Here is a 26,464-nt window from a genome sequence, read left to right on the forward strand (position 1 = left end):
CAAACCTAAAATACGCTAAGGAGAGGGAAGAGGAAGCCTCACTTAGGAAACCGAACCATTGTCTGGCTTCATGTCACTAATTTTAGCTGTTGCTTTTTATTTTCAACAGGAAGACGTGCAAAACTTTTTTTAAAAAAAGGCAAAGCTAGTTCTTTTGGCACAGAATTAAAATTAAAAGCAGACGGAGGCCCGGATAATAAGTACCAATAAAAGCTTTAGCTGACATAGCTTCAATTTACAAATCACTGGCTTTTCCTAGCAGGGCTTGGGGAAGGAGGGGGAGGAAGGATCCCCTACACAGCCTGGATGAGAAAGGTATGGAAGCTTTAAAACTAAAGATGCTTCCAACGTTCTATTCTAAAACACTTGATATGTGGTGACCATGATAAAATTCCAGTGAAACTTGAGAACCTATGCTGTCTCTGGAAACCCAGGGAGCAGCGATGGCCTTCTGCCTTCCCAGTTGTATCTGACTTTGACACACAACTCTGTTAGCAGGAGCCCAGTCCATAACGTGTGAGCAAAAAGATGTGTGATTTAGAATCTGCATGTATTTCAATTACTTTTTAAATGTGAGCATTAAGAGGCCCTTGTGAGAGTATTAAAAATAAACTAGTGATAAATACATACTAAGAAGCCAGAGGGATATAGATTGATTTGTGGCAACTGATATTACTTCTCAAGAAATTTTAATGACAAAATTAGGGCTCACAGTAGCCTAAATACTCTTGGTTTAGTTTGTAAAATCTGGAAGACTACCGATAAAAAGTAACTGATGAAACTGCTAGATTTAGAGGAAAAGAGTTGAGAGAGATACTGCAAGGAAAGATTTTGGCTGAGCATATTAAACAGCATGAATGAGAATTAAAAGTGGACGATGAACACAGCACAAGTCATTAAAGCCAGCAGAAAACTTCCAAATTAAAAGACCAAATATCAGCCTATATGATGCTACAACCCAACTCAAAGGCCTCAGCATGGGGTGGAAAATTCTTTGGGAAGGAATTTTATTTACATTCTCACTGGTGCAAAATAATAGAAGTTGTTCCTTCTAGGATGAAATTGAGGGGAGATAGGAAAAATTATCTTTTTACTTTCTCACCTTTTTCTAAACGCTTCAGGATAAGCATAACTCTGCTTATCCCAGTTCTCTTAGAACAGTAAAGGCTTTAACAGAAATGTTCTCATCTTTCTTGATTTTGGTGGGTTTCCCTCAGGCGTTGTTTCGATTCTTTCATCCCTCAGTGACTTAACCACCTCACATGGCTCTCCCTGCTGATGGCTTTCGAAAATGACTTCATCCTCCGACCTCCTCCATCGGGCTGCCCGTCTGACATCACCTTTGGAACTTAGTTTCCCATCTTGGCTTCTAAAGCCTGTCTTCTCTCTTCCTTTTATTATTATTAAAAAGAAACAAACAAAAGAACTGTCCCCATTTTTGTCAACTGAAGAGAGTTTTCTGTCATTCTCCCTTTCCTTCTACCAAATCTTATTTGCTGTCATTCTAATCTCATTAATTCTCATTATTTTTTAATACAAATTACTTTAAGGATAATACATGCACACAGCACAAAATTTTAAAGGCACAAAAAGTCATACGGTGAAACCTCCCCTCACGCTCATCTCTGCTTATCTTCCCTCCTCTCACCCCCTTCCACCCCCAATCTAGTTCCCTGCCCCAGAAGCAATTACTGTAGCCTGCATCCTTGTCCCCCTAATTTAAGATTAAAAAAAATGAAAGGAAACAAGATCCTAAATGTAATATATTTTACTCTGCTAGCTTCTTTTCAGTCTCCCTGTCTATTTGAGAAATTTCTTCATTTATTTCACACGCATTATTAATCTATGGGCTTTTCATATGGTCCTTCTTCCCTCCATGTGGGTATTTTCCAAGTCTCTTTGCTTGGACCTCTCTCAGAACGTGAACTAATACCCATGAACTATTTTTGCTTTTAAGAATGCAGAGTCTTACCTCTAAATGCCTAGAAAAAAGAGACAAAAACTATTTAAAAGAACAAAGCAGAAAAAAAACCCAACCAACCCATCCCTCAATTTGTTTATATAATTAATCTATCTTGAGAAGTATCCCTTATTCCAATGTCAGCAGTCGCCAGAAGAACCACAGTAAGGAATCAGCATCTAAATGACAATGCTTGTCTCAGACTCACAGCTGGGGAGTGAATTTAAATAGATGGATGGACAGATAGATGGGTAGTCGGATAGAAAGAGCCAATCAAGTGTGAAGTGTTACCAAGCCCTAAAATCATATTTCATTTGATGGGAACAACAGAAGCTTGATTAATGCATGTGGGAATTTCATTTCAAAGTTGTACTAATGGCCTTTCAAGGGCCTGCTTCTTTTTAGAGCTCCCTGAGTCCATGTAAAATTGGCCAGTTTAAGATTTTAGGGCTCCTATATACGAGTCTCATTTATCTTGTGCAATGATTAAGTGTGGGATAACTGCCGAATATGAAACAGAATTTTTTCACTTGGGGTAATTTTATTATACCTGGAATTGTCCTGAAAATTTTATGCTAGAAGGCTAAGCACAGATACTTTAAAGCTGCTTTCTGTTTGAACAAAATTGTCCCATTCACAACAACATGGATGGACCTTGAGGGAATTATGTTAAGTGAAATAATCCAGATAGAGAAGGACAATCTCTGTATGACTCCACTCATATGAGGAATTTAAAAATGTAGACAAAGAGAACAGATTAGTGGCTACCAGGGGAACGGGGGGGTAGGGGGTAGGCACAAAGGCTGAAGTGGTGCACGAACAATACGACTGACAAACAATAATGTACAACTGAAATTTCACAAGATTGTAACCTATCATTAACTCAATAAAAAATAAAAAAATAAAAAGCTGCTTTCTGTTTAAGTAATTTTACTTTTACCAAAACTCATTAAAAGAGGCAAAGTGAAGCTACTCTTTGAAGAAGTGAGTTGAAAGTGGTCAAGAATCCTGCACAATTTAGTGAACAGACCCACCCTTGGCTAAGTCATATGCTGGGTAATACTCCGGCCTCAACTGGCTAATTTCCCTCTTAAATTAGTATTATATCGTTCTCTGGAGATCAAGGAATCATCAATTTTTTTTTTTAAATCTCAGAACTATGAATGGAAAATACGAGTTTCCTATTGACTCATTATTTTGATAGTTCAAACAATCAAGTATGGCTAGACTTGGGACTTGGGATACAAGGGGATTCTGAGTTTCCCTGGGAGACAGGAAACCTGTGAAAGCACTGCCAGTCTATGACTCCATTAGGGGGCCAATACTGCTTGGGATAAATCCTGTTAGGAACACTTTGTTGGGGTTCACAAAAATAATTCAATCATTTAAAAAGTGCTATTCAAAGCTTCTCAATATCCCTTAGAACACAGGTTTTCCCTAAAGCAATTGTGATTTAGAGATTTCTTTCTGAAATATTAACTCTGCATAGCCAATTTATAAATCCAGTCTTATGTGAAAGTGACAATTTAGTCAACCATCAACTCATTATTTTTTCTGTCACTGAAAAGTCTGGTTGCAAAGAAGAATGTATTTGAAGGAAATTCTTTTAAACTCTAATAAAAGTAGCTTACAGGGGCTGGCCCAATGGTGTAGTGGTTAAGTTGTGTGCTTTGCTTTGGCAGCCCAGGGTTCACAGGTTCAGATCCCAGGTGTGGACCTATACACTGCTCATCAAGCCATGCTGTGGCAGCGACCCACATATAAAATAGAGGAAGACTGGCACAGATGTTGGCTCAGCGACAATCTTCCTCAAGCAAAAAGAGGAAGATTGGCAACAGATGTTAGCTCAGGGCCAATCTTCCTCACCTCCCCCCCAAAAAAGGTAACTTATAGTACTATAAAGCTATTGGCACTCAGGAAATAGTAGCTATGCTGCTCCTGTTTGAAATTAAATAAATCTTACATTTTTTATGTATCTAAGTAAATCAACATTTTATAAAATAAGAGTAATAACATAGTGAGATGAATCCCTAAATCATAAACATTTAAAATGAGAGTGCTAAGCTGACCCACGAGGGTGCAACTGTCTTTTTTCATAGTAAATTCTTGAAGATGGTAAAAATCATAACCAATTTGCCATGAGAGAATAAGAGGACTAGCTAGAAAAGATGATATTTGATGATATTTGAAAAGATGATATTTCCCAAAAGGAAAAGGGTAATCTAGAAGGATATAGAGATATGACAGACTTGGAGACTGCAACTAGAGAGAGAGTAACTAGTATATCACCCTACTTGAATACAGTAATTTTCCATTTAAGCATAATCTATAATGACACCTTCTTCAGGAGCTACCAAAAGGAGGCAGAGGCAGATGGAACAGCCTGTGGTTGGGCAGGAGAGTGGGGGAGGGTGTCATGGGCACCAGCCATCCCTCTGACCTTGCAGCCAAAAGCACAACACGAGGAAACATGGAAATAATGAATCCATCCAAGAGATTCTAGCTGCTGAGCACTGAGAAGCCCTTGTTGTAAGATGGGCTCATTATATGGCAGCATTTTGACCTGAAACCGAGGATTCTACTCAGTAAAATCTGTATATTTTGTATATTATCATCCACGAAATTCTAGAAACCAGGCTTGCATATGCCATCCAACAAACATAAGTCTTAGGAAGAAAAGCCAATCTGGCAAAAGGAAAACTATCTTGGGCCAGATCAGTTCACACTTCCATAACGCACTTTTGTCTAGAGTTCACTTTGAAACTTGAGTCAAGCAAGCTTTTCCCTTAAACAATTTAGACAAATGCCATAGGCAAAGATTTGACATCCGTCTCAAATAAGAAGTAGTCCTCTCCAGTCCTCCAGGAAAAAATATATTTTATACCGACATATTAACTTTTACAGTATTACATATGTTTATTTTTTAAAACTGTACCAATATTTATTATTCTTATAGGAATTAGATAATCTAAATTATGAATTAGTATGTGTAAGCAAGATGTTCTAGGATAAAAATCAAATGATTCCACCTAGCATAGCCTGAGTCTCATTTTTATTCAATGGCAGGATTAAATTTCATTCAGTAACACAAACATTTATAAGATGCATATTATGTTGGTTTATTGTGCATTTGGGGTTCACAGGAGGTTCTTAAAGAGTTATTTACACACCTATGTTCATAGCAGCACTATTTACAACAGCCAAGAGATGGAAGAAACCCAAATGTGTCCATCAATAAATGAGCAGAGAAATAAAATGTGGTATATACATGCAATGGAATACTATTCAGCCTCGAAGAGGAAGAAAATCCTGCCACAGGCTACAACATGGATGAATTTTGAAGACATTATGCTAAGTGAAATAAGCCAGTCACAAAAAGACAAACACTGCATGATTCCACTTATATGAGGTATCTAAAGTAGCCAAATTCATAAAAACAAAAAGTAGAATGATGGTTACCAGGGGCTGAGGAGGGAGAGAAGGGGAGTGGTTGTTTAATGGGTACAGAGTTTCAGTTTTGCAAGATGAAAAAGGTTTGGAGATCTGTTGTGCAACAAGGTCAATATACTTACTACTGAACTAGGCACAAAAATGGTTAAGATGGTAAATTTTATGTTATGTGTTTTACCATAATTAAAAAATTTTAAATTCCCCAAACTCCTTAACCTCAACATGTACTACAGGTGTTTTTTTTTTTTTTTCTTTTTTTACAGGTTTTTGGTTTTTTGGAGTTTTTTTTGTTTTTTACAGCAAACTCTTTTCTGTAACAGGGCAAAAAAGTAAAGATTTTGGCTTTGCAGACCACACTCTGTGTTGTAACTACTCAACTCTGCCATGGTATTGTGAAAGCAACCATAGACAGTAAGTAAATGAATGGGCATGGTTGGGTAACAACAGAAAGTTTATTTAGAAAAACAGGTGGCTGGCCCATGGGCCACAGGTTTCTGCCCTTGCAAAAAAGTATTAATATCTAATTAAGAGATAAATATTATCAGTTTGTAAATACCAGAGGCTCCTCTACCCAAGAATTATGAGTAAAACATTTTTCTTTTCCAGAGTCTAAGATTGGAGCAACAAGACTGAGCAGACTCAGCAAGTAGAACTTCCTTGCAATAGGAGGAAAACACCACACCAACAAAGGACATGTTAGCCTTGCCCCAGTGTCTACACTTCTCTGTAGATGCACTTAAGGATTTTAGAGCTTAATGATGTAGAGAAAGAATTAATAAAAATGTTACAGCTGGAACAGCTTGGTGATCATCTAGTACCTACCTCTCCTTTAGTGTGTGAGAAAATTGCAATAGACTTCTAGACTTATCCACACTGTTACAGCTGGTCGTAGGCAGGGCTGGGAAGAGAGTGTAGAGCCATCCCAACTCTGAGGTCATGTTCCCTCCTCCTCTCTACTTCTAATCAGGAGCAGCAGCCCGCCAGCCACCAGCTCTGCAAGAGTTATCTGTTTCATGCATGCTATCCCAAATGGTCTTGGCTTAACACTGAAACTAATTTTTGCTGTTCACCAAGTTCAGTGGGGGAAATCAATAAAAGATACACAAAGCCCCAAAGTCCTCATCTCATGAAATTCAGAAATGAAAGCAAGGGTGCAATTATTTGTTCCCTTCCCAGTGTGCCATAGGAAAAGGGCATGTTTTCCCTATGGCATTTAGGTAGTATAAAGAAACAGTAACCCAAGGGTGGGGATTAGCAGCTAGATTCAATCTTCTTGGGGACCACAAAAAAACAGGTACCCTATGGGCACAAGGAGTGCAGGGGCACATTTATATGGTGTTTGACAAATATTAATGTACAACTGAAATTTCACATTATAAACTATTTAGACCACAATAAGAAATTTAAAAAAAAAACCCCCAAAACAGGCAGCCTAGTTAAACAACCAAAACAAAGCAAACAACAGGCACACACCAAAAATCAGCAAATGAAAATGGAGAGTCATGAAACAGATCTGTTAAAGACAGTATTAGCTTTACAAAAGGAACTGTCACCTCATCAAAGAACTCAATCCAGAGCATAGACTTTTAGAACTAGAAGAGACAGATGAGACGATGGGTCAACCCCCGCTTCCCATTTATGTGTGAATTAAGCAAAGCCCTGGGAGTCCAGGTACTGCTTAAACTGACAGACAGTGCTGGCCTATTGTATGGGCCCAAACCGGAATGTTCCACATTCACTTTACACAACTTGTTAGGTGCTGTCCGTCCTGCCCTTGGCACTGAACTGAAGCAGAACACTGGTTTAAGCTGGAAAGCTGGATGGTCCAGGCAAAAAGGAAAGGCCTTTATCACAGGACGGGGAGACGGCTGAGTGGTGATGCTCCTACATTACTTGGCATCTCCAGTTCCCACGGGACCTGCCCTCAATTGCTAAGAGTCCAACCTCTGACAAAGACCAATGCTCTCAGCAGTAATTAATGATACTGTCAAATTAATTAACCCAAGTCTTTGCCCACAGGAAAAAAAAACCTCTAACATCAATACTGTTTACTAGTCTTTGACCAAGCTCTATAGACCCAAACCTTCGCTGGGACACAGGAACACCACTGACTGATGACCCTAATAAAGTCCCAGCTATTAAGCACCACCATTTGTTAATAAACCTTCTCTTCCTTGAGAATATGACTTAACTGAATGAACAGCTCTCCAAAACCTAACACTATTTTAAATAGATATAAGCCCGAGAATACCAATGTGTATCATTCATATTTCCTACCTTGCCTTTTAGATACCGTTTTGAATTATGATGACAAAACGCTTGACAAATGCTGTAGGATTTCACTAAGCCATTTAGAAACTGGCCCTCATTAAAACGCCGGTCCCTTGTCCTTGTCTATAAGGACTCCGACTCATACAAATGCCCACGTATACATTTCCATATTATCTCTTTAGGGGATTCAGAACTATTTTCTTACACCTAACGCAGCTTTTATTCCATTTAGAATAATTACCCTCCATCCCATTTCTGACTTTCAAGAAAAACAAGACACTTAATTGACCACAGGAGGACTCTCTCAAGGGCATCAGGCTGCAAAGGCTCTTCTGTGAGCTCACAACTTAAGCTGATGTAATCTGCTACAAGAAGCTGACTTCTATTTTTAAATTATACCCTTTTACTCTGCCTTCAAAGGACACATATATCACACGTTGTAACTGCTCGTAAAATACCCCGTGGTGTAGTCTCCCGTCCATTTCCCTCTGGGGTGAATCACACCGTCAGGAGGGGCTTCCAGTGTACACGGCGGCCCAGCCCTGCCTATTTAAATTCACCCACTGCTTCCTATTACTGGGTCTTCAGGAGAACAGCTACATATGGCCACACTCTCCAGGTGTCTTGTTTATCACGGTAATTTTGACAAGGAACAGATGACTAGCAGGGTCCTTCTTGAGGGCTGGGATCAAGTTTTTCCACCTCTTTGTATTTCCATCCCCAAATACGGGCGCTTAATAAATGCTTATTAATGTTGCTGCTGAGAGCTCTGTCATCAGGCCCACATGCTTCAAAGGGTGCCAGAATGAAAACAGATTATTTGCTTTGTTTAATTTTAAGGCTTTCATTCATCATTTCGGTCATGCTCACTGTGTGTTATTAAAAAAGTTTCTTAGCATTTCGAAGACTATGAAAAAAGCTTTGGTTGGAGGTGAAAGTACATTTGATCTTGCTATTTATTTATACTAATTCTGCTCTTTTCTAAATTGAACGAAGAGCTTGGTAATTAAAGTGGGGCCCTTATGGAGTGGGGTAGAGGTCAGAATGGGATGTTTCTCTCTGGTCTGCTTTCCTCTCCCTTCCATGGGTACCCAGGTCTGGAAGGGGCCCTACAAAAGCCTTCCAGCAGCTCTTGCAGCCTCAGTGCGCGGGTCCTTCCAACCCCTTCTCCACATTAAAATCCAAGTGAGCCAAGAGAACTTAACTTCCATCACGCTTCTCCCTTCTCAATACCCTTCCCTTCCCCCAGCCCTCAGGGAGATGGCCCTTCTGGTGTGGCACTGCTTACCTTTCCAGACCCATTGTCTGGGCACCCCTGTCCCCACACCCACCTGAACTTTTGTACTCTGCTCATGAGGACCTTTCCCGTCCTTGAAAGTGCCCTGTTTTCTTCCACCTAAAGGCCTTTGTCTAAGCTGCTTCCTCAGCCTGGAACTCCGCTGTGCTGTCCCTACACCCTCCACCCATCTCCTCACTCATCCTCCATGTCTTGTTTAGATGCCACTTCCTCCAGGAAGCCTCTCCTGTGGCACCATGTGCTACCCCAGAGAATGAGTCATCATAGTGCATCATGTTTACCTGCTCTATCCCCAAGTGACGACACTCGACACAAGGGCAGCAATCATGTCTGCTTGTTCACCACTATATCTTTCAGCATGTGGCCTAGCATGCAGTAGGGCTTCAATATCATTTGTTGCATGAATGAATAAATGAATGAATGCATACTAAAGATTGCAACCAGGGGAATCACATTTGTGAGGTGTGAATTAGAGTGCTGTCTCCTTAGGAAGTGTGAACTCAAAGAACAGAATCTACAGCAAAATACTACTATAGTTCAGGATTCACCAGTTGAAACGTGAAGGTGGCAGCTGGCTCTAAGGAGACTGAAATTTGCCCTCCCACAGTGACTCCTAAGGACCCACCTGCAGCTGGATGGCTCTCCCAGAGGACTCAGAAATACATTTCAGTAACACATTTCTGAGAGAGAAACAGAGACTCTGTTTAAATGGAATCCCACTGGGGCGAAACACTAAAGCTTGCTGGAAGTTAAATTTCATGTTAAAATTCCAAGCAAACAGCAAACTCCACAATTTAAATTCATCCCAGAGAGGGCAGCAGCCACAAATTAATAATGCTGCTTCTTACCTGCAAAACCACATGTCAATTTTCAAAGCATCACAAGATCAGTTGCATGTGGTGGGAACGCCCTGGAGGTTTGAGAAAACATGGGTCTGGCACTTCAAACTCAACGGCTGGAACCCAGCCATCCGATATGAGTGTTAACGTGGGGCCAGGTGCTAGGCTGGCCCTGGGGTTAATGGCAATGAAGACGACCAATCCAGTCCCTGTCCTCATGGAGAGTCTCACCTAATCAAATATACACTTGAATACAGACTTCTGAAAAAAAAATCTGTTCCCTAAATTCTAAGTACACCATGTTCAGCTATTAAATTAAATTCAGCACACATGGGATTGTGAAGTAAGGCATTGCTTCAGCTACTTTTGCATGGCAAAGGATCTTTTTTTAAATCGTATTTCCAAAATCAACAGATTGATGACACTAAAGAGTGGGAAATGTTTCAACATTCAAACCAAATGACGAAGGGCTTGGTTTCTATTTCATCCTTACACAGCGAGTAACCACCCACCAAAACAAAACTAAACACACACAATTCCACGTGAAATTTTCCCACCTTCCAGAATAATCATATGTATTCTTTTATTACCTGGCACATAGAAGGTTCTCAATAAATATTTGTTGAATGAATAAACCACAGGACAGGTATTACTATGAAAATGCCTTTCTCAATTTTAGGCATGTTCTTCAATTTCCTTTTTTTCTCTCTTAGGGAAAAAAATTATGCATATTTACTAGGATTCTGACTTTCACTGCCCTGTCTGACTTTGGGCTAGTTACTTAACATAGGTATCATTTTCTTCATCTATAACACAAAATCTGTGCCTTGGTTATTGTGAGGCTTAAAGAAGGCAGTATACATAAAGTGACTGGCACTGTGCTCTGCAGATAACATTGGGTTGGTTTTTTTTCCCCCTTTTTCTTCTTTAACCTTTCCACTCCATCCTCCTCCAACACCCAAATAAAGCCCTGAAGACAAACCAAATTACTGGCATGATTAGAAAGTCAGGTAACTTCAAATGTAGCCTGGGCTCACCAAGATCTAGCTATCAAGTCTTAAAAAGTTTTATTCACTATTTTGGGGTCTTTTCTCTTTTATAGAATGAGTGAATTTCACTAGATCATCTTTAAGGGACTTTTCATTTCTAATTTTCCATGATCTCAGAAACCTGTCTTACTGAGAAGTTAGATGCTGCTAACACATTAAGAACATCCATGATCAGAAATAAAATGGACCTTCATAGGGAAGGATTCTTAATCACAAACCAAAATAAAACTTGACCTTTAAAACAATTTGTATCAATCTAATACCTAGGTCAAGAATCGGTGACCCTATTCTCAAGTAATAGAAGGTCCCTCCTTACGTCCATCCCACACATCTAACCTCTTGCACACCATTCCATTTACAGCCCCACAATGATGTACTTAAAAAGAAATCCAGGGATTTTAAGCAATATCACTAATTATAAATGGATCCTTTGAAATGAGTAAGACAGTTGACACAATATTATGTCAAACCTCACATTTGCTTGATTTTTTTTCTTTCACACTCTGAAATTTATCCAAGTCGACCAAACAAAGAACTACCAAGATTGCACACAACAAAAATCTTACTGCATTTCATAAATACTCAGTTTATGACTGCCACCTAGTGGCGGGATGTACCCTTCTATGACAAAATCTCCAAACAGCTGAATTGACACAAAATAATTAAAAAACCAATGGAAGATTCTTCCTCTGCTGCTCACCAGTTATTTCACAGAAACTTAAGGGCATATCCATCTCCTCAGCTCCCTATTTTCCTCAGACAAATTTCTGAAGGTGTCCACTGCAGATGGAGTCAATGCCACATTATTTAATCCTTACAACTAAATCCCACTGCTTCTGAACTTCACAAAACAAAGGAGCATTACTCTTCTATTAATTTTAATATTCATTAGCAATTAAAAAAGATTTCCCCAAAAGTCTCTTCTCACCTTTCAGTTTCCTTTGATCTAATCTCGATTTTTAGTTATGCATGAAAAAGCATTTAAAAGTGACAACCTTACAAAAAGTGCACATTATATGAAAATCTGACTTCAATTAGAACCAGTTACTAAATCCCAGCAATTTCTAGCTGTCTGTTCTATCTCATCCTTAGAGAATTATATATCACATTAATTGGTATTCTGTCACATAAGAAGACACCAGCAATGATTAATTGCATCCTCAGTGCTTTGGAACGAGGTCTTCCTCACTAGAGGGGTTCAAATCACATCTCACTACCTTCCAGCAGGTACCCCTTTTGGTAACCCTCACAAAACATCGTACCTTCCTGAACTTCTCCATTTGCTTGTAGAGGTCTGGATCAAGCTCCTGTGACACGTCCTTCATCCATAATAATGCTCCTCTGTATTCAGTCCGGCACTGCTCCATGCGGTTCACCGTCAGCCAAGTGTCCGAGATGGCCCGATGCCGAAAAGTCTCCACTTCTTGGTGAAATCGACACAAAGGATTGCGCAGGGCCAACCTAGACGAGAGGATAAAGCCACAAGCTTGAAACTAAGTGGACCAGCAATTTGAATCCTTGACACTTTACTAATCTTAAACTCATGAGCCTAGAACAGTGCATGGAACATACACAATGCTGCAGAAATAGTTGATGAGTTATAATGGAAAGTATGTGAACTGATGAGTCAACCAGAGACGATTACCCTTAGATTACTGTTACTTGACTACACCACCAGGAAGTACTTCTATCAGTATTGTTAGGGGTGGCATTATGCCTAGGCAAAGAATGCTCTTTTGAAGCTAAAACCAGTCCTGTGTTAAAGGAGGACTAATCATTAACCAAGGCATAACCATTTCCCATGTCTACTCTCGGCCCCTCTCTGCCTTCTGCTCCTCTGAAGCCTGCCCTTTGAGGAGGGATGGACATGCGTATGATTAGAGCCTCCTTGGCGAGGCCATTTTGCATGACTTTCCAAAGGCCAGGGCATCTGCTGTTTGCTCCAACAGTTGCAGAGAATAAAGAATGAATAGAAGCATTTTTAAATGGTCTAGGAAGGGGGAGAAGTACATTTATTGAGGGCCTACTGTGTTAGGCACTTACAGACAGGTTATGTGACTTGATGATTATAAAAAAACAAAACCTAAGGATAGTACACCAGAAATGAATGTATATTATATAACAAAGTGTGTATAAAATAATTATAATATTTGCCATAATATATTGTCATTTATATGCAGCAAAAAAATGTTTGAGGAATATAAAACTTTGAACAAAATATCTATTTTTGGGGGGGAAAAATACTGCTTCTTCCATCTCCCTACACAAAATGAGTGTCAGATGAATTACACTCTTAAAATGCAGTCTTCTCCATGAAATTGCAAAGGTTCAAAGAATAAAAATATGATAAATATTTACGTTTCAATTTAAATGCAATCTTACTAAGTGGAAGGCAACAATGGTGCTGGCAGCTTCAGTCAGCTCTCAGCAGTCCCGGGAATGTCTGCAATGCCTCACATGTGTATAGCACTATAAGATTATAAATGGTGCTATCGACTTTAAGAAAAAAAATCCCTTTTTCTATTCTTTCTAGTTTTCCTCTTGTCTGCAAAGCATTGTTTTAAAATATTCAGCACTTCTCTAAAGATAGCTTGCTCACGCCATCCTACCTAGGTGTTGCAGGTTGTTTTCAAAGACATATTGTTGTGCCATAAAGTAAGCTTGTGTTTTATCACCATTGGATTAAATTTAATACTCACTTTTCATCAAATTGAATGAGCAGTTGTAGCAATGACTACCAAATAAGTCAGCGAAACAAATGCTGGTGTGAAGGTTTATACAACTGAAGCCTTCTAATTAAGAGAACGAGTCCTCAGCTGTCCCCCTAAGGAGCCTGTTCATTTCTGGCCTCCTTTTTCTCTTCCCTAGGATTTTGCCAATTTTCCTAAACTGGCTGAAAAAGAGTCTTGTGAATAAAATATTCTCAATTTCTTTGACAGTTGTCAAGTTTGACAGAAACCTTTGAAGATGTAATGACATGATAACGGATGTTAAGATCTTGAAGAAAAAGGCATACAAAATCATTTCATTTTTTTTCCCTGTAACTTGTTTCATATAAAATCAGAAAGGTGAAAACCCATTTACTTGTGCTACCAGGGACCGTCTGGACCAAGAAAAAACTCAATAACCAGAAATATCAAGCTTCAGTGAAAGACTGGCCCACACTTTCATTCAGGAAAATTGACCCAATGGGGATAGTTAATAAAGTGCCTAAAGGTCTACTCCAAAGAAATTTCTCCTTTAGTAGGAAAAGGTGGAAGTGACTTGAGTAGTGGCCAGCAGGCTGGGTTACGTATCATGGCACGCCCAGATAATGGAATACTATGCCACGGATGTTTTTAAAAATGTATATAGTGACATTAAAAGGTCTTAAGGTTATTTGACCAAAAAATCAATTTGCAAAATAATCAGTATGAAATATTATACAAAAATTCTATGGTATGATGCTGTTTATATTAAAAACACATTCTGGCATATCCCACATTATGTCCATTCAAGGTTTGAGAATTCAACCTCACGAGAGTTTTATGTCATCCTCCTACTTTCTTCAAGTCTAGGAGGACTGGTTTGGATTTCATGTGCCTGGTGAGCAGCTGAGGGTCGTGAAACCAGAGCCATCTTGCAGGAGGCCACCTTCCAAATTGCAAAGTTGTCCAAGCTGCATTAAATGATGGATATGGGGCAGTGTGCTGGTTTATAGTAGTAATACTTTCAAGTATCATTTGAGTTGTGTGGGTTGATTTACTTTACTGTTTTTGTCTGTATCCAAAGGTTAGATTATATAAAACTTAAGGTCATATGTGTGCTTTGTGAGCTAATCTGGTACACAACCATGAAAGGCCATTACTGGATAGCCATGTTATAAAATAATTATGTGATCGGTAACAGTAACTCTTGTAGTGATTGTGTCCAGAGATTTGGCTTTCTTCCCAAAAAATGGATGCTAATATTAGCATACAGGTATGTATAAGAATTTTTCCCACTGAAATTAGTGATAATTATATGTTTAACATACGAGAATAACATATGAAAGATTTATCAAGGATCAATTATCCTTGCAAGGCTAGGGAAAGCATATACGCATAGAAAGCGTCTACCAAAGGGTGCAGAGTGGGTCATCTCTACTAGTAAACTTTCAGTTGTTTTTTAATTTTCCCCGTTTGGTTTGTTTCTGTTTTTAAATTTTCCAATAATGAGTATGTATTATTTTTACAAGGAAAAACCATTATAAATAAGATTAAGAGGTACAATTCAAGATTATAAACACATACTTTTCTTGGAAAATGTAGAGAACTATTGGAAATGGTTTCACTCCACTCTAAAAGTTCACATTGCCCACAAAGTCAGGGTCCAAATGTCATTAGGAAGAACCAAAATGCCCAGGACGGGGACCACTGAAAAACTGACATGGTTTGTCTCTTTTTTTCTACTCCACCTTTCTTGGGTTTTCATAGGAACACCTGTGTAACAGGCCAACAGTCTGCCATGGGCCCACAAGGAGAGAAGTCAGTTGGGAGAAATTAACAGAAGAAAATGTCAGACAACTGGAGAAAGTGAAATTTTTGTAGCCCGAATATTTTTGGAAACTACCTACAAGCCTTATTTAGGTATAATCCTACCTAACATTAGTGAGTGCCATTTTGGAGGGCTTGTTAGTTACTGAGGGAGGGGGAGGAGAGAAGGAGCATCAATCTCTCAGATACAAAGTGCAACTGTATGCAGGGGCTTCTGCTCATTCTACCCCAACCATAAAAGTGAGTCATGGTAGTCTCAAAAAAGTCATCGATTTATCACAATTTTCTCTGCACCAGAGCTTCTCAAACTTGAATGTACATCGAAATCAACTGCATTGTTAAAACGCAGATCTGGATTCAGCAGTTCTGGGGTGGGGCCTAGACTCTGCATTTCTAACATGTTCCCAGGTGAGGCTGCTGATGTTGCTGCTCCAGGGTAGCAGCAGAACGATTCAGGGCATCTTAAACAGCACCTCTCTAGAGTTAATTTGCCCACAGAGAGGGAACCCTCCACTCGGTTTCATTAGATTCCTGTTTTAATCAGCTGCTGGAAGGGGACTGGACTGATGCTATGAACAATGCTGAAGGTCAAATATAAGCCTAGGACAGCACTCACAGTGACTGGCACATAAAACACCCCCTATAGACCAGAAGAAATATGAAAAAAAATGTTTAATTACTAGGGAGGAAAAAAGATCATACATGTTATCTTAATTAGAGATTTCACTACCAACAGACTAACAACTGAGAACAGAGCAGCTCCTCAGTCTCCGGCAACTTCTAGAGGACATTGGGAGACTCCCCTTCAAGAGTCAGCGGGTCCCAGATTCTTGGAAGATCCCCCAAGTAGAGCCCGAGTGAGGCCACACACCTTTGCTGGGAAGAAAAGCAGAGGGCCTTTCCTGTCGCTTGCATCATTTTTCCTGCTCTGGTTTTATCTTGGAAGCCTTGGGATCGGAGAAATTTTCCCAGTTCGTTTTCTTCTTGAGACAAGACTGGTGAAGAAAAGACCAAAAGGAGCCATGAACAATGAGCATTTTCACGAGAGAGAGAAGGAGAGAGACAAACTACAAGGTCTTCTCTCTTCTAGAGGCAAAGACAAGATGAAATTAAATCCAAGCGGCAGGCTACAAGGTAGGCACCCCCAACCCGCCACCCCATTTAACTCTCATGCTGTTCTTCCATTTACAAAACGAGAGATCAAATTCACTTGAGTACATCTGTCAGTGCGTTTGGTGACCTGTAATCAGAACCAGAAAATGACCTCTGTAGTGAAAAGCGAGCCGATAATGTGCTGCTTCGAGCTGAAATAAAAAAGTTGAGTTTGTCAAGTAGGACTGTGGGAACCTTTTGTGGCTGCCTATAAAGTAGGGTTGGTTTCTTCCTATTATTCTCTCTTGCTGACTTTTGATCTCTGCTTTCTGAGTTACATTCTACTTGATTGTAAAGCAATTCAAACGCCTTCTCCATGGCACAGGTTTTTGGCTGGAGGTGGGGACGGGGACTGAGGGTGGGTAGGTGATCAGATTGATGACTTGGCGGATTTTTAAAATGCAGAGCTGGAACCAAATCTGAATTGGTTATGCCCAATCTTGGCCATTTTTTTTTCAATTGAGGTATAATCGACTACAATATTATATTAGTTTTAGGTGTACAACATAATGACTTGATATTTCTATATATTTGGCATTATTTTTAAAGACAACCTCAGATGGCACTATTGGTGAGATAGTAACTGGTATAAGCTTTCTACAATTGATTTGGCAGTAAATATAAAAAGTCACAGAATTATATGTATCTTTTGACATTGCACTTCTGTTAGGAGTACCTCCTAAGGAAGTAGTAAAATAGGCACAAAGACGTACATACAAAGATATCACAGCATTGCTATTTATAATAGCAAAATACTCTCTTTCCCTATACTGGGGACTGATTTAATCAAATACAGTGCATCCATACAATGGAACAGTGGGCTGTTATGCAACCACTGGTCCGGAATACACATTCACCAACAGCTGAGCAAGGAGTGACACTGAGCTTCCTAGAATGTTTTCTTCTCTAAACACAGCATTTACTATGGACACACTTTGAACACTACTCCTATTTCACATTTCTGTATTGATGCATTTACATGTCATGTGTCTCTAAGAATGCTTTTAAGTGGTACTAGGATTCTTTTCTGTTTTCATGAACAATCCAGACTTCTTTCAGAATCCATCCCATTTCTGACACTTCTCCAACAATAGCTGTAGAATGTTAACCAAGAACCACAAATCCAGAAGTGAAGGTTGAACCCATTACTGCTTCCTTATTAACTTGTGACTGTACTTCACGCTAAACATGCCAGTGGAGAAGAGGCTTTCAGAAAGCATTCTTCCTGAGATAAATGGCTACTCTCCTTCTTCTTCTGTCTCTCAAAACCAAGTTCATCAGTCAAAGCCAACTAAAAGACTACCTCCTCTGTGAAGCAGTTGATCCCTGTTTCTCTCAGAGCAGCGCCCTCTAGGCATCTGGAATCAAGAGTGTTCGTGGTGGGGGGGGGGGCGGGGGGAGGCGGGTGGTGGGTGTGTGTCTGTCTTTCCCAGGAGACTCAGCTTTCTCAGGACAGGGACCTCATCCAAACCGTGGATTCCCCAGGCTGAGCATAAAGTCTTATTCAGGGCACTAGTTAAATGCTTGTGAAACTGAATTAACTATAATTTTCGCCTTACTAAACTTGTGCAGTTTATTTTATTTTGTGTTAGATATTTATGCCATAGTTCTATGTAGCTTTACAAAAATTCCTGTAATTACATGAAGTTTTGTTATTTTTTAATACTTTCTATTCTTTCTCTTCTCCACTTACTAAGATGGGACTCATTCAGTTGCGCAATGAATCTTTCCCCGTGGAGAGCAATTTCACATTTTTGTTCATAATAGCATGAGGCTACTGTTACCTTTTTTTATCTTGAAGCCTCAAGTCACAACCAAATGAACATATTTAGTTTAAGGCTAGGAAGAAACCGCTTCATGGCACCTGAATACACGGTTGGAGAAATGCACTCTTTCCTAAACAAATCTAAGCAGGCTGAAGCACCTGAAAAATCATTTTTCATTAGTTTATGGACTTGAGGATTAAACTTGGGGTGGTAAACAGGTTTCATCTTAAGAGCTAGACTCTGATTAATCGGCAGTGCTGCTCAGAGGGTGGTGGAAAAAGTTTGAGCTGCACTGGGCTCCAGGTTGGATTACTTAGTGATGACCATCATTTTCTGAGATGAGATAGTCATTCCTTAATTTTAATTTTAAAATTCAAATGCTGAAATTAATTTATAGAAGTTCAAAATTCAGGAGCAACACAGGTATCAAAAGTTTCTACTTATGAAAGTTTCACTTAACTGGGACTTAAGAATTCAGAGACAAATAAAAACCTATTCATACTTAACCACTGATCAGACTTTCAGATGTACCCTCAAAAGGCAACAGAAGAACTATAAAACCAATTAGCTTGGCAGCGTTAATTCACTTAGCACAGATTTATGGATGATCTATTACGCACTCTGCACTGTACTTGCCACTGGGAACATAGAGATGGACAAGACACACGAGGTCCCTGCTCTAATGGAGCTTACATTCAAGTAGCAGGAGACAGAAAATATGTAATCACAAACTCAAAGCACAAAAGGAAAAATACCAGATGGAGCCATAAGAGAGGGAGGGTAAGAGAGCATGATTAGAAGCTGCTTTGGGCTGAGCGGTCAGGGAAGGCATCTCTGAGCAGGCAACCATTAAGCTGAGCTCTGAACAAGAAGAAGGGGCCGCTCTTGGATTATTAGGGCAGGGACATTCCAGACAGAGGAAACAGTGAGTACAAGAGGCCTCAGGTAGTATGGTGGGTAAAGGCAAAAGTGGCTGGAGAGGTGAGCTGGGCCCGATCATGGAGGAGTTTATAAGCCATGGTATGGAAGTGCACATCTTACTTTAAGTGCTATTGGAGGCATTTCAGCAGACAAGCAATATGATCCATTGTACACTTTTTTTAACTTGTTATTTTGAAATAATTTTAGGCTTATAGAAGAATGGCAGCTAGAATCCAGAGTTTCTGTATACCCTTCCTCAGCTTCCCCTAATGTTAGCATCTTACATAACCATGGTACAATTATCAAAACCAGGAAATTAACATTGGCACTATACTGTTAACTAAACCACAACCTTATTTGAATTTTACTGGTTTTCCCATTAATGTCCTTTTTCTGTTCCAGGATCCCGCACTGCATTGGGTTGCCGAGTCTCCTTCAATCTGTGCTGTAACAGACTGCCCTCAGTCTTTCTTGTCTTCCATGATCTTGATGCCCTTTAAGAGTACTGGTCAGGAATTTTGCAGAATGTCCCTCAATTTGGGTTTGTCTGATTCCTCATGATTTAGACTGGGGTAACAGAGTTTTGGGAAGGAAACCACAAAGTTGGGGCGTCCTTCCTAGTGCATGGCATCGGGGCTGCGTGATAGCAACACGCATTATCATAGTGATGTTGACCTCGATCACTCGGTTCAGATGGTGTCTACTGGGCTTCCCCACTGTAAAATTATGATTTTTTCCTTTTGTAATTATTAAAAATCCTGGGGGGAAATACACAAGACTATATAAATATCCAGTTTCTCCCCAAACTTTTGCTCACTGATTTTAACATCTTTTAGTGAATCTTGCCTGCCACAATTCCTACTGTGGTATTTGCCTAATGGTGATTTTGTGGTTCCCTCATTCTTTCTATATTCATTAACTGGAATTATTTTATAAGTAAGAGCTTTCTCTTCTCCCTCATGTGTTTGTTTGTTTCCATATAGACTCAATGGATATTTATTTTACTTTATGGGTTATAATTCAATACTATCATTATTTATTTTATTGCTCAAATTGTCCAAGCTTTGAGAGCTCAACCAGAGAGCTCTCTGACTGCAGTTTGGACAATGGGCTGGAGAAGGCAAAAGTCTAGGCAGGGAGATGAGTTAGGAAGCTGATGCAGCAAATCAAGAGAGTGATGGTGGTGGCCTGGACTAAGGTAGTGGCAGTGAAGATGGAGAGAGGAAAGAGAATCTGAAAGCTAACTAGACAACAAAATAGACCAACATTTGAGACTGACTGGATGTGGGACAGAGAAATGGTGGGGGATGTATGTGATGTGTCTTGATTTCTCATAACTCAAGATTATAGAGTTACAGCCCTGGAGAAGTCTTAGCTCAAACACTTGGTAAACAGTAACATAAATAATTTATAAAATTCTGCCTCTAAGTCCAGGGATTTTTGTGCTTCCCCCAAATAGTCTTAATAATAGATTACTAATGAAGGAAAATTACCAATTGTTCATTTGTGATTACTGGAAAGGGGTTTGGCAGAAGTTGGAAACAGAAAAACTTCCCATATTTTAGTCTCAGAAATATAGAAATTGTACTATTAAATCACCTACAAATGGAAATTAAAAACATACTAACGTGCAACTTGATATTTAGCATTTCAGGGATAACTTTGTTGGTAATGATTTTAAACAGGATGGCCATAGGAAAATCTTGCTCCCTAATACCCAATATCCAACATAAAAAATGTTCATGAAGCAGCACTGTCAACAAAATACAGTCAATGATTTAACTGTATGCTCCCTCTCTCTCCATTTGGTCATTTAAAAATGAACAAAGTGGATATAAGAGAGCCAGGGCAATCAAATAAAAATAACCCCAAATTTAAAAAATCCTAAGATACAAAACTGAGAAAGCTTATTTATAATTAGGAAAATAAATGGCATGTACTCATGCATGGGAGACCCAATACAAAATTCTTGTTATGGTACTTGCATTGAAAGATAAACAGCCCATGTAAAGGATTTCCAACAAAATTATCAGAGACCCCCCTCCCCACCAAATAAAGAGCAAAGACAGACAATCCTAAATAGTTTCCTTGTCTTACTTCCTAAACACATAAATGACATATCCTATTTCTTACTGTCTATCTGATCGGTATTCATACTTATGGGATACTTACAACATATTCTCTTTTGATAGAGTACAATTGCTTTAGACAAGTCCAAACAGGTTCTCTGAATCGAGTGAAACAGCTATAATAAAAATACAAACAAAATGTTAAATAAAACAGACAGCAGTGACATAAAAAATAATTACATTGAACATAACTGCAGTGTGCGACGTGCCCACTAAAAACAAGGTCACGTGCTAGGTGTGCTTGGTGTTATGTGGTGTCCTGGACAGAAACTGTGACCAAAGCCTTTAAATGTGCTCCTATTAGTCCATATTTATTGGCATCCGTCATCTCTGCGATCTAAATTAAGATCTGCAGAACAATGATTTCCTCCAGACTCTTGAAATAATAGCTGAAAAACAGAAATCCTAAGTGAAGGGCCCAATTAGAGGACTCGGCAAACCAGAGACCCAATATTCATTCATAATCTAATTTATTTCTTTTACCACTTGCTGTCTTTTTTTTTTTAATGGAGGATCTGTCAATTAAGCATCATATTTAAAACACAATATTACCTTATTTTGTGTTCCTAATGTATTTTATGGCATGCTTAAACAACTCTATAAAAAGCAAACCAAAATCAATCAGCTGAATGTTCTGTTTGTTCAGAAGACATCTGGTAAAATGAGTTTAGCTAGCAGTCCCTCTCACTCCTTATTTTCCCAATGATTTCATAAAATATACAGAGAAGTAACCTAATGTCATGCTATGACCATAACAGAGGAAATTAAGGGAAAAGCAGGTGGGCTGTACTGAGAAGAGTCTAACTAGATTTTAACTCTTGGTGGTCTTGGTCTTTGCTTCAGAAACCGAGGCAGCTCAAGAGAAAATAAAATAGATACTTCACACTTTCTGCACCCCCTGTCTACCAACCCAGAGACTAGGGCTGGTATCAATTAGAAAACCCAGGAGACAAACATTTGGCCTCTGAAAAGCCACCCAGTGAGGCAAAGCAAGGCTTTGCTCCTCTCTCCTGACTTACTGGCCGTGGTGACATAGCAATTATGTGATTGTATTGGAAAGTACTTCACTATTTGAGTCAAAATAGATGATCTGCTTCCTAATAAATATGGCCAAATTATCTCATAAAAATAGACGCATGCATATATACTTAAAAGATTAAAACCATTCCCAGGAATGCTTAATACGATAAAACTTGGTCATGAAGAATATAAATTTTATTAAATCTCATTTCATTACACTGCATCCTCTACCTGTTAGAAAAAAAAAGACCCTTTACCATAAAGCAAAACAGAAAACCAGCAGTCTTATTCTGGGTCACAAACCACCAACACATAGTAATTCCTATACGTAGGAGAAAGGAAGTTCAAAAAGTATGTTCAGGAGCTGTTCTGTTGTTGCTATTCACTTTTTAAAAAACTGAGGTATAAATTAAACGCAATAAAATGCACACCTCTGGGGTTTTCAGTTCTGTGAGACTGACAATTGTTTACACTCTTGTAACCACAACCAAAATAAGAAACATTTCCACCATCTAGTCAGTCTGCTCTGCCCTGGCACCCACTGAAAGGCTCTGTCATCACTGGTTAGTTTTGTCTGTTCTTGTATTTAAGAGCTGTTGTTGAGAAAATGATTTTATTAACATGCAATTTTGACAAATATTTAAACTTAGTACATTTCTAGATTAACTTCCTGACAGATTGTAATAGAATCTGACCATTACTATGGCTTGGCACACACGCTTTCGGCGCCAGTAGAATAAAAGTTCTTGTTTTATAAGCTAGCCTTTTATGGATAACTTAGTAAAAGAACACATCAAAACGGTTTGCACATCATTTACATATGTTTTATGGATGGAATCCATTCTCTCTATAAACATTAACATCACTAGCAATATTTCTGTAACAGAAACCTCTATCATGTAAAATTATTAGTCGCAGTTAAGTATTCTGGATGCTATGTGCCTCAGATAGCAGCTATTTTGATTAAAGTATAGTTAGTTCAGTAAAAATGCTGCTGAAGAGCCTAAACATAAAATTACTATATTGTATTTAATGTACTAATAATTAACACATTAAATTCCTTTTTGAATAATGCTCATATTTACTAGGTTAAGAAGAAAAAAATAAAGTTCTAAGATGTGAAAAGCGTATGCAACTTATAGTCATTTCAACTGTATTTAGAATACTAAAATCAGAATAGATGCCTCCTGGCTCTACTTTTCTCCATGAGAACATCCCTGTCAAACCCAGCTTCTGTTTGAACAATTTCAATGACAGGGGGAAGGGCTGGGAACTAATCTTAATTGCATTACCATGTACACTTATGCAGTTACTACTTGCAGAATGTGCACTGTGTCTGGCTGAGGATACAATGGTGAATAAGGCTGACATGGAATTTGACCTCCTCGTGGAGGGAGGGTGGGCAAACAAACGAACACTTGAGATAATTTCATGAGACGAGTACTATGAATAGTGGCCCTGGGTCTGGTTCTACCCTCAGATGCATAGACGAATTATCACTCTTCACATGACAGACCTTCCTATGCAACCGACAACTAACGTATCTCCTCTTAAACCTCTCGGTCCCACTATAACCGTGGTTTCCACCATCCTGGCCACCCTTCTCGGAAAGCTTTTTGAAATCTTGAGCTGTTTATTTTAGTCCCACTAAATGTTCAGCTCAGTAACTTCAGCTTATATATTAAGTTTAGAGATCGTTTGATTTCTTTTCATGTCATGTGACACTATTCCTCTCAGTGCCCTGTCATTCGCAGAAGTGCTAAGTATGCTTTTCAATTTTTAATCTGAACTATTGGCAGAATGTCCAGCAAGACAGGAGTTAGTGGGCCTTCTACCAGTTATATTAGTATTTGAGGATCAACCAGATATGAATTCAGCTTACTGTATTATTAACTAGTCTAACTAAATATCTTATTCATTCTAGAATTTCCCAGGGTTCAATACCAAGCTTGTCAGACTCGCTTTCCAGGACCTTCTGCTGTCATCCTTTTTTGTTCTTTAAAATGTAAACATTTGCCTGATCCTAGTGTTGCTATCACTAGTGGTGGCTCTTTGCATTAATTTTTTTCAACAAACATTTACTGTGAATTTACCATATGCCATGCATTCCAACTAAGTGCCTGAAAAACAAATTAACTGAGACATACTAGAGGTTACATGAGAATTTATAGGTCTTAAAAACTATGCTGGGATTGAATTTATCTGATCCTAGATCTTCCTCATGAACTACTTGTTTGCAACATGTTTTCAAATAGAAAGCACACCTATGCTTGTCCAGGTGAGTACCCTCGAGGACCACGACCCTAGCAAGGTGGCTATGCTGGGACTGAGAGCAAGACAGCACTCACCTCCAGCTTGGCGTCCAGGTCTGCGTCGGAGGCAACGACATGTTCATCTTCCTTCTTCCCTGTGGCTTTAATAAAGGCCTGCTTTGTCTCCCAATACTTCTGCTGCATCTTATTCACAACTGACTTATCTTGTGCATATCGATCCTGTAAGTCCCAGGGGTAACTGCTAAAGAACATTTAAAAAGCCATTTTAAAAACATTTAGAGGGACTTGTACAAAGTTTAAGATATTTTAGTGTGAACAAATTTACCTAAATATTACACATTGATAGCATTCATAAACATAAAAATACTTTCTTACATGGCTATTACACCAAAAATTTAATCAACTCTAACTTACTCCAAAACCTTAAAAGTTAGTAAGGAAAGTAAGCAAGTTTTGTAGGAAATTGAGAAACTACACCTTGAAGAGAGTTTAGATTATCAACAGGTTGACAGATCACTTTCAGAAGTAGAGAACGGGGGCCAAGCCAGGCAGGGTGACGGGCTCACGCAGCCCAGTGAGTCAGAGATAAAGCCGGAGGCCCGTGTTCTCTCCACTTCAGCATCACAGCCAACAATGAAGTGACGGCAGAAAAGCAGAGATAAGGGCTGAAAAACAGCATGCTTAAAACCTGCCACAGAGGTACCTAAAACAGTCAAACTCACGGAATCAGAGAGTAGAATAGTGGTTACCAGGGGCTGTTTGGGGTGTGGGGGAAATGAGAAATTCTTAATTAACAGGCATAAAGTTTCAATTATGCAAGATGAATAAATTCCAGGGCTCTGCTGTACAACACTGTGCCGGGAGTTAACAACACTGTATTTTACACTTAAAAACTTGTTAGGAGGCTAGGTCTCATGTTAAGCAGTCTTACCACACTCAAAATTTTAAAAATAAATAAAATTTTAAAAACCTGTTTCAGATTTCTGATATTAAAACCTTAAATTTAAAAATATAGATAGAAAGCCATTCTTCAGGAGTTGCTTCATAGTGAAGATCAAATCAAAAAGTATGTAAAGAAGAAATTAGAAAAAAAACGAATTGAGAATGAAATGGAGTTCTGTAAAAGTGACCAGAATACCTCAAATATTGACAGAAAGTTTGCTGTTGATGCTCCATCCCTCACCATGTTATCTACACTGTCCTCCTGTTGAGAGTTCCTGTTCCAAAGGCCCACACAGGACCCCTCAGCCTCTTCCCTCTGCAGACATGTACCTTCTTCCACCCATCCTATAGCCACTCAGAATGTGCCAGACCTATGTCCCAAAACACGATTTGCTTTACACTACTATATCAAAACATCTGTATCTCAAAACCTGATGATTTATACTCTCCTTCTAGACAACATTTACAATTTTCAATTTGACACATTTATTCTTAAAAAGTCAGAAAGGGTCTCAGATGACTTCCTTAGCAATGGTTATCATGAGAGAGAAGTAGGATTTTGGGAACTGGCATGCTTTTGGCATTATTTAAAATTTTATTATGATGGGGCCGGCCCCATGGCCGAGTGGTTAAGTTTGCATGCTCTGCTTCGGTGGTCCAGGGTTTCGCTGGTTCGGATCCTGGGCGCGGACATGGCACCACTCATCAGGCCATGTTGAGGCGGCGTCCCACATGCCACAACTAGAAGGACCCACAACTAAAATATACAGCTATGTACTGGGGGGGTTTGGGGAGAAAAATCAGGAAAAAAAAAGAAGATTGGCAACAGTAGTTAGCTCAGGTGCCAATCTTTAAAATTTTATTATGAGATTACATCAGAG

At 39.1% G+C, this 26,464-nt stretch overlaps 1 protein-coding gene across 9 annotated transcripts in view; it reads right to left on the reverse strand.

Annotated features, from left to right (window-relative positions):
- ICA1 (islet cell autoantigen 1) overlaps positions 1 to 26,464 on the reverse strand; it is a 141,329-nt gene that overhangs the window by 92,933 nt on the left and 21,932 nt on the right. For 8 of the 9 annotated variants that reach the window (XM_046670311.1, XM_046670317.1, XM_046670314.1 and 5 more), the window contains 4 exons: positions 24,717 to 24,882; positions 21,392 to 21,464; positions 16,252 to 16,375; positions 12,129 to 12,327 (listed from right to left, as the gene is read on the reverse strand). In XM_046670311.1, coding sequence (XP_046526267.1) covers positions 12,129 to 12,327; positions 16,252 to 16,375; positions 21,392 to 21,464; positions 24,717 to 24,882 — 562 coding nt within the window. The remainder of the gene's footprint in view (positions 1 to 12,128; positions 12,328 to 16,251; positions 16,376 to 21,391; positions 21,465 to 24,716; positions 24,883 to 26,464) is intronic. The other variant, XM_046670319.1, reaches the window with a different exon arrangement.

This window comes from Equus quagga, chromosome 8 (assembly GCF_021613505.1).
Source record: "Equus quagga isolate Etosha38 chromosome 8, UCLA_HA_Equagga_1.0, whole genome shotgun sequence".
Taxonomy (NCBI): Eukaryota; Metazoa; Chordata; class Mammalia; order Perissodactyla; family Equidae; genus Equus; species Equus quagga.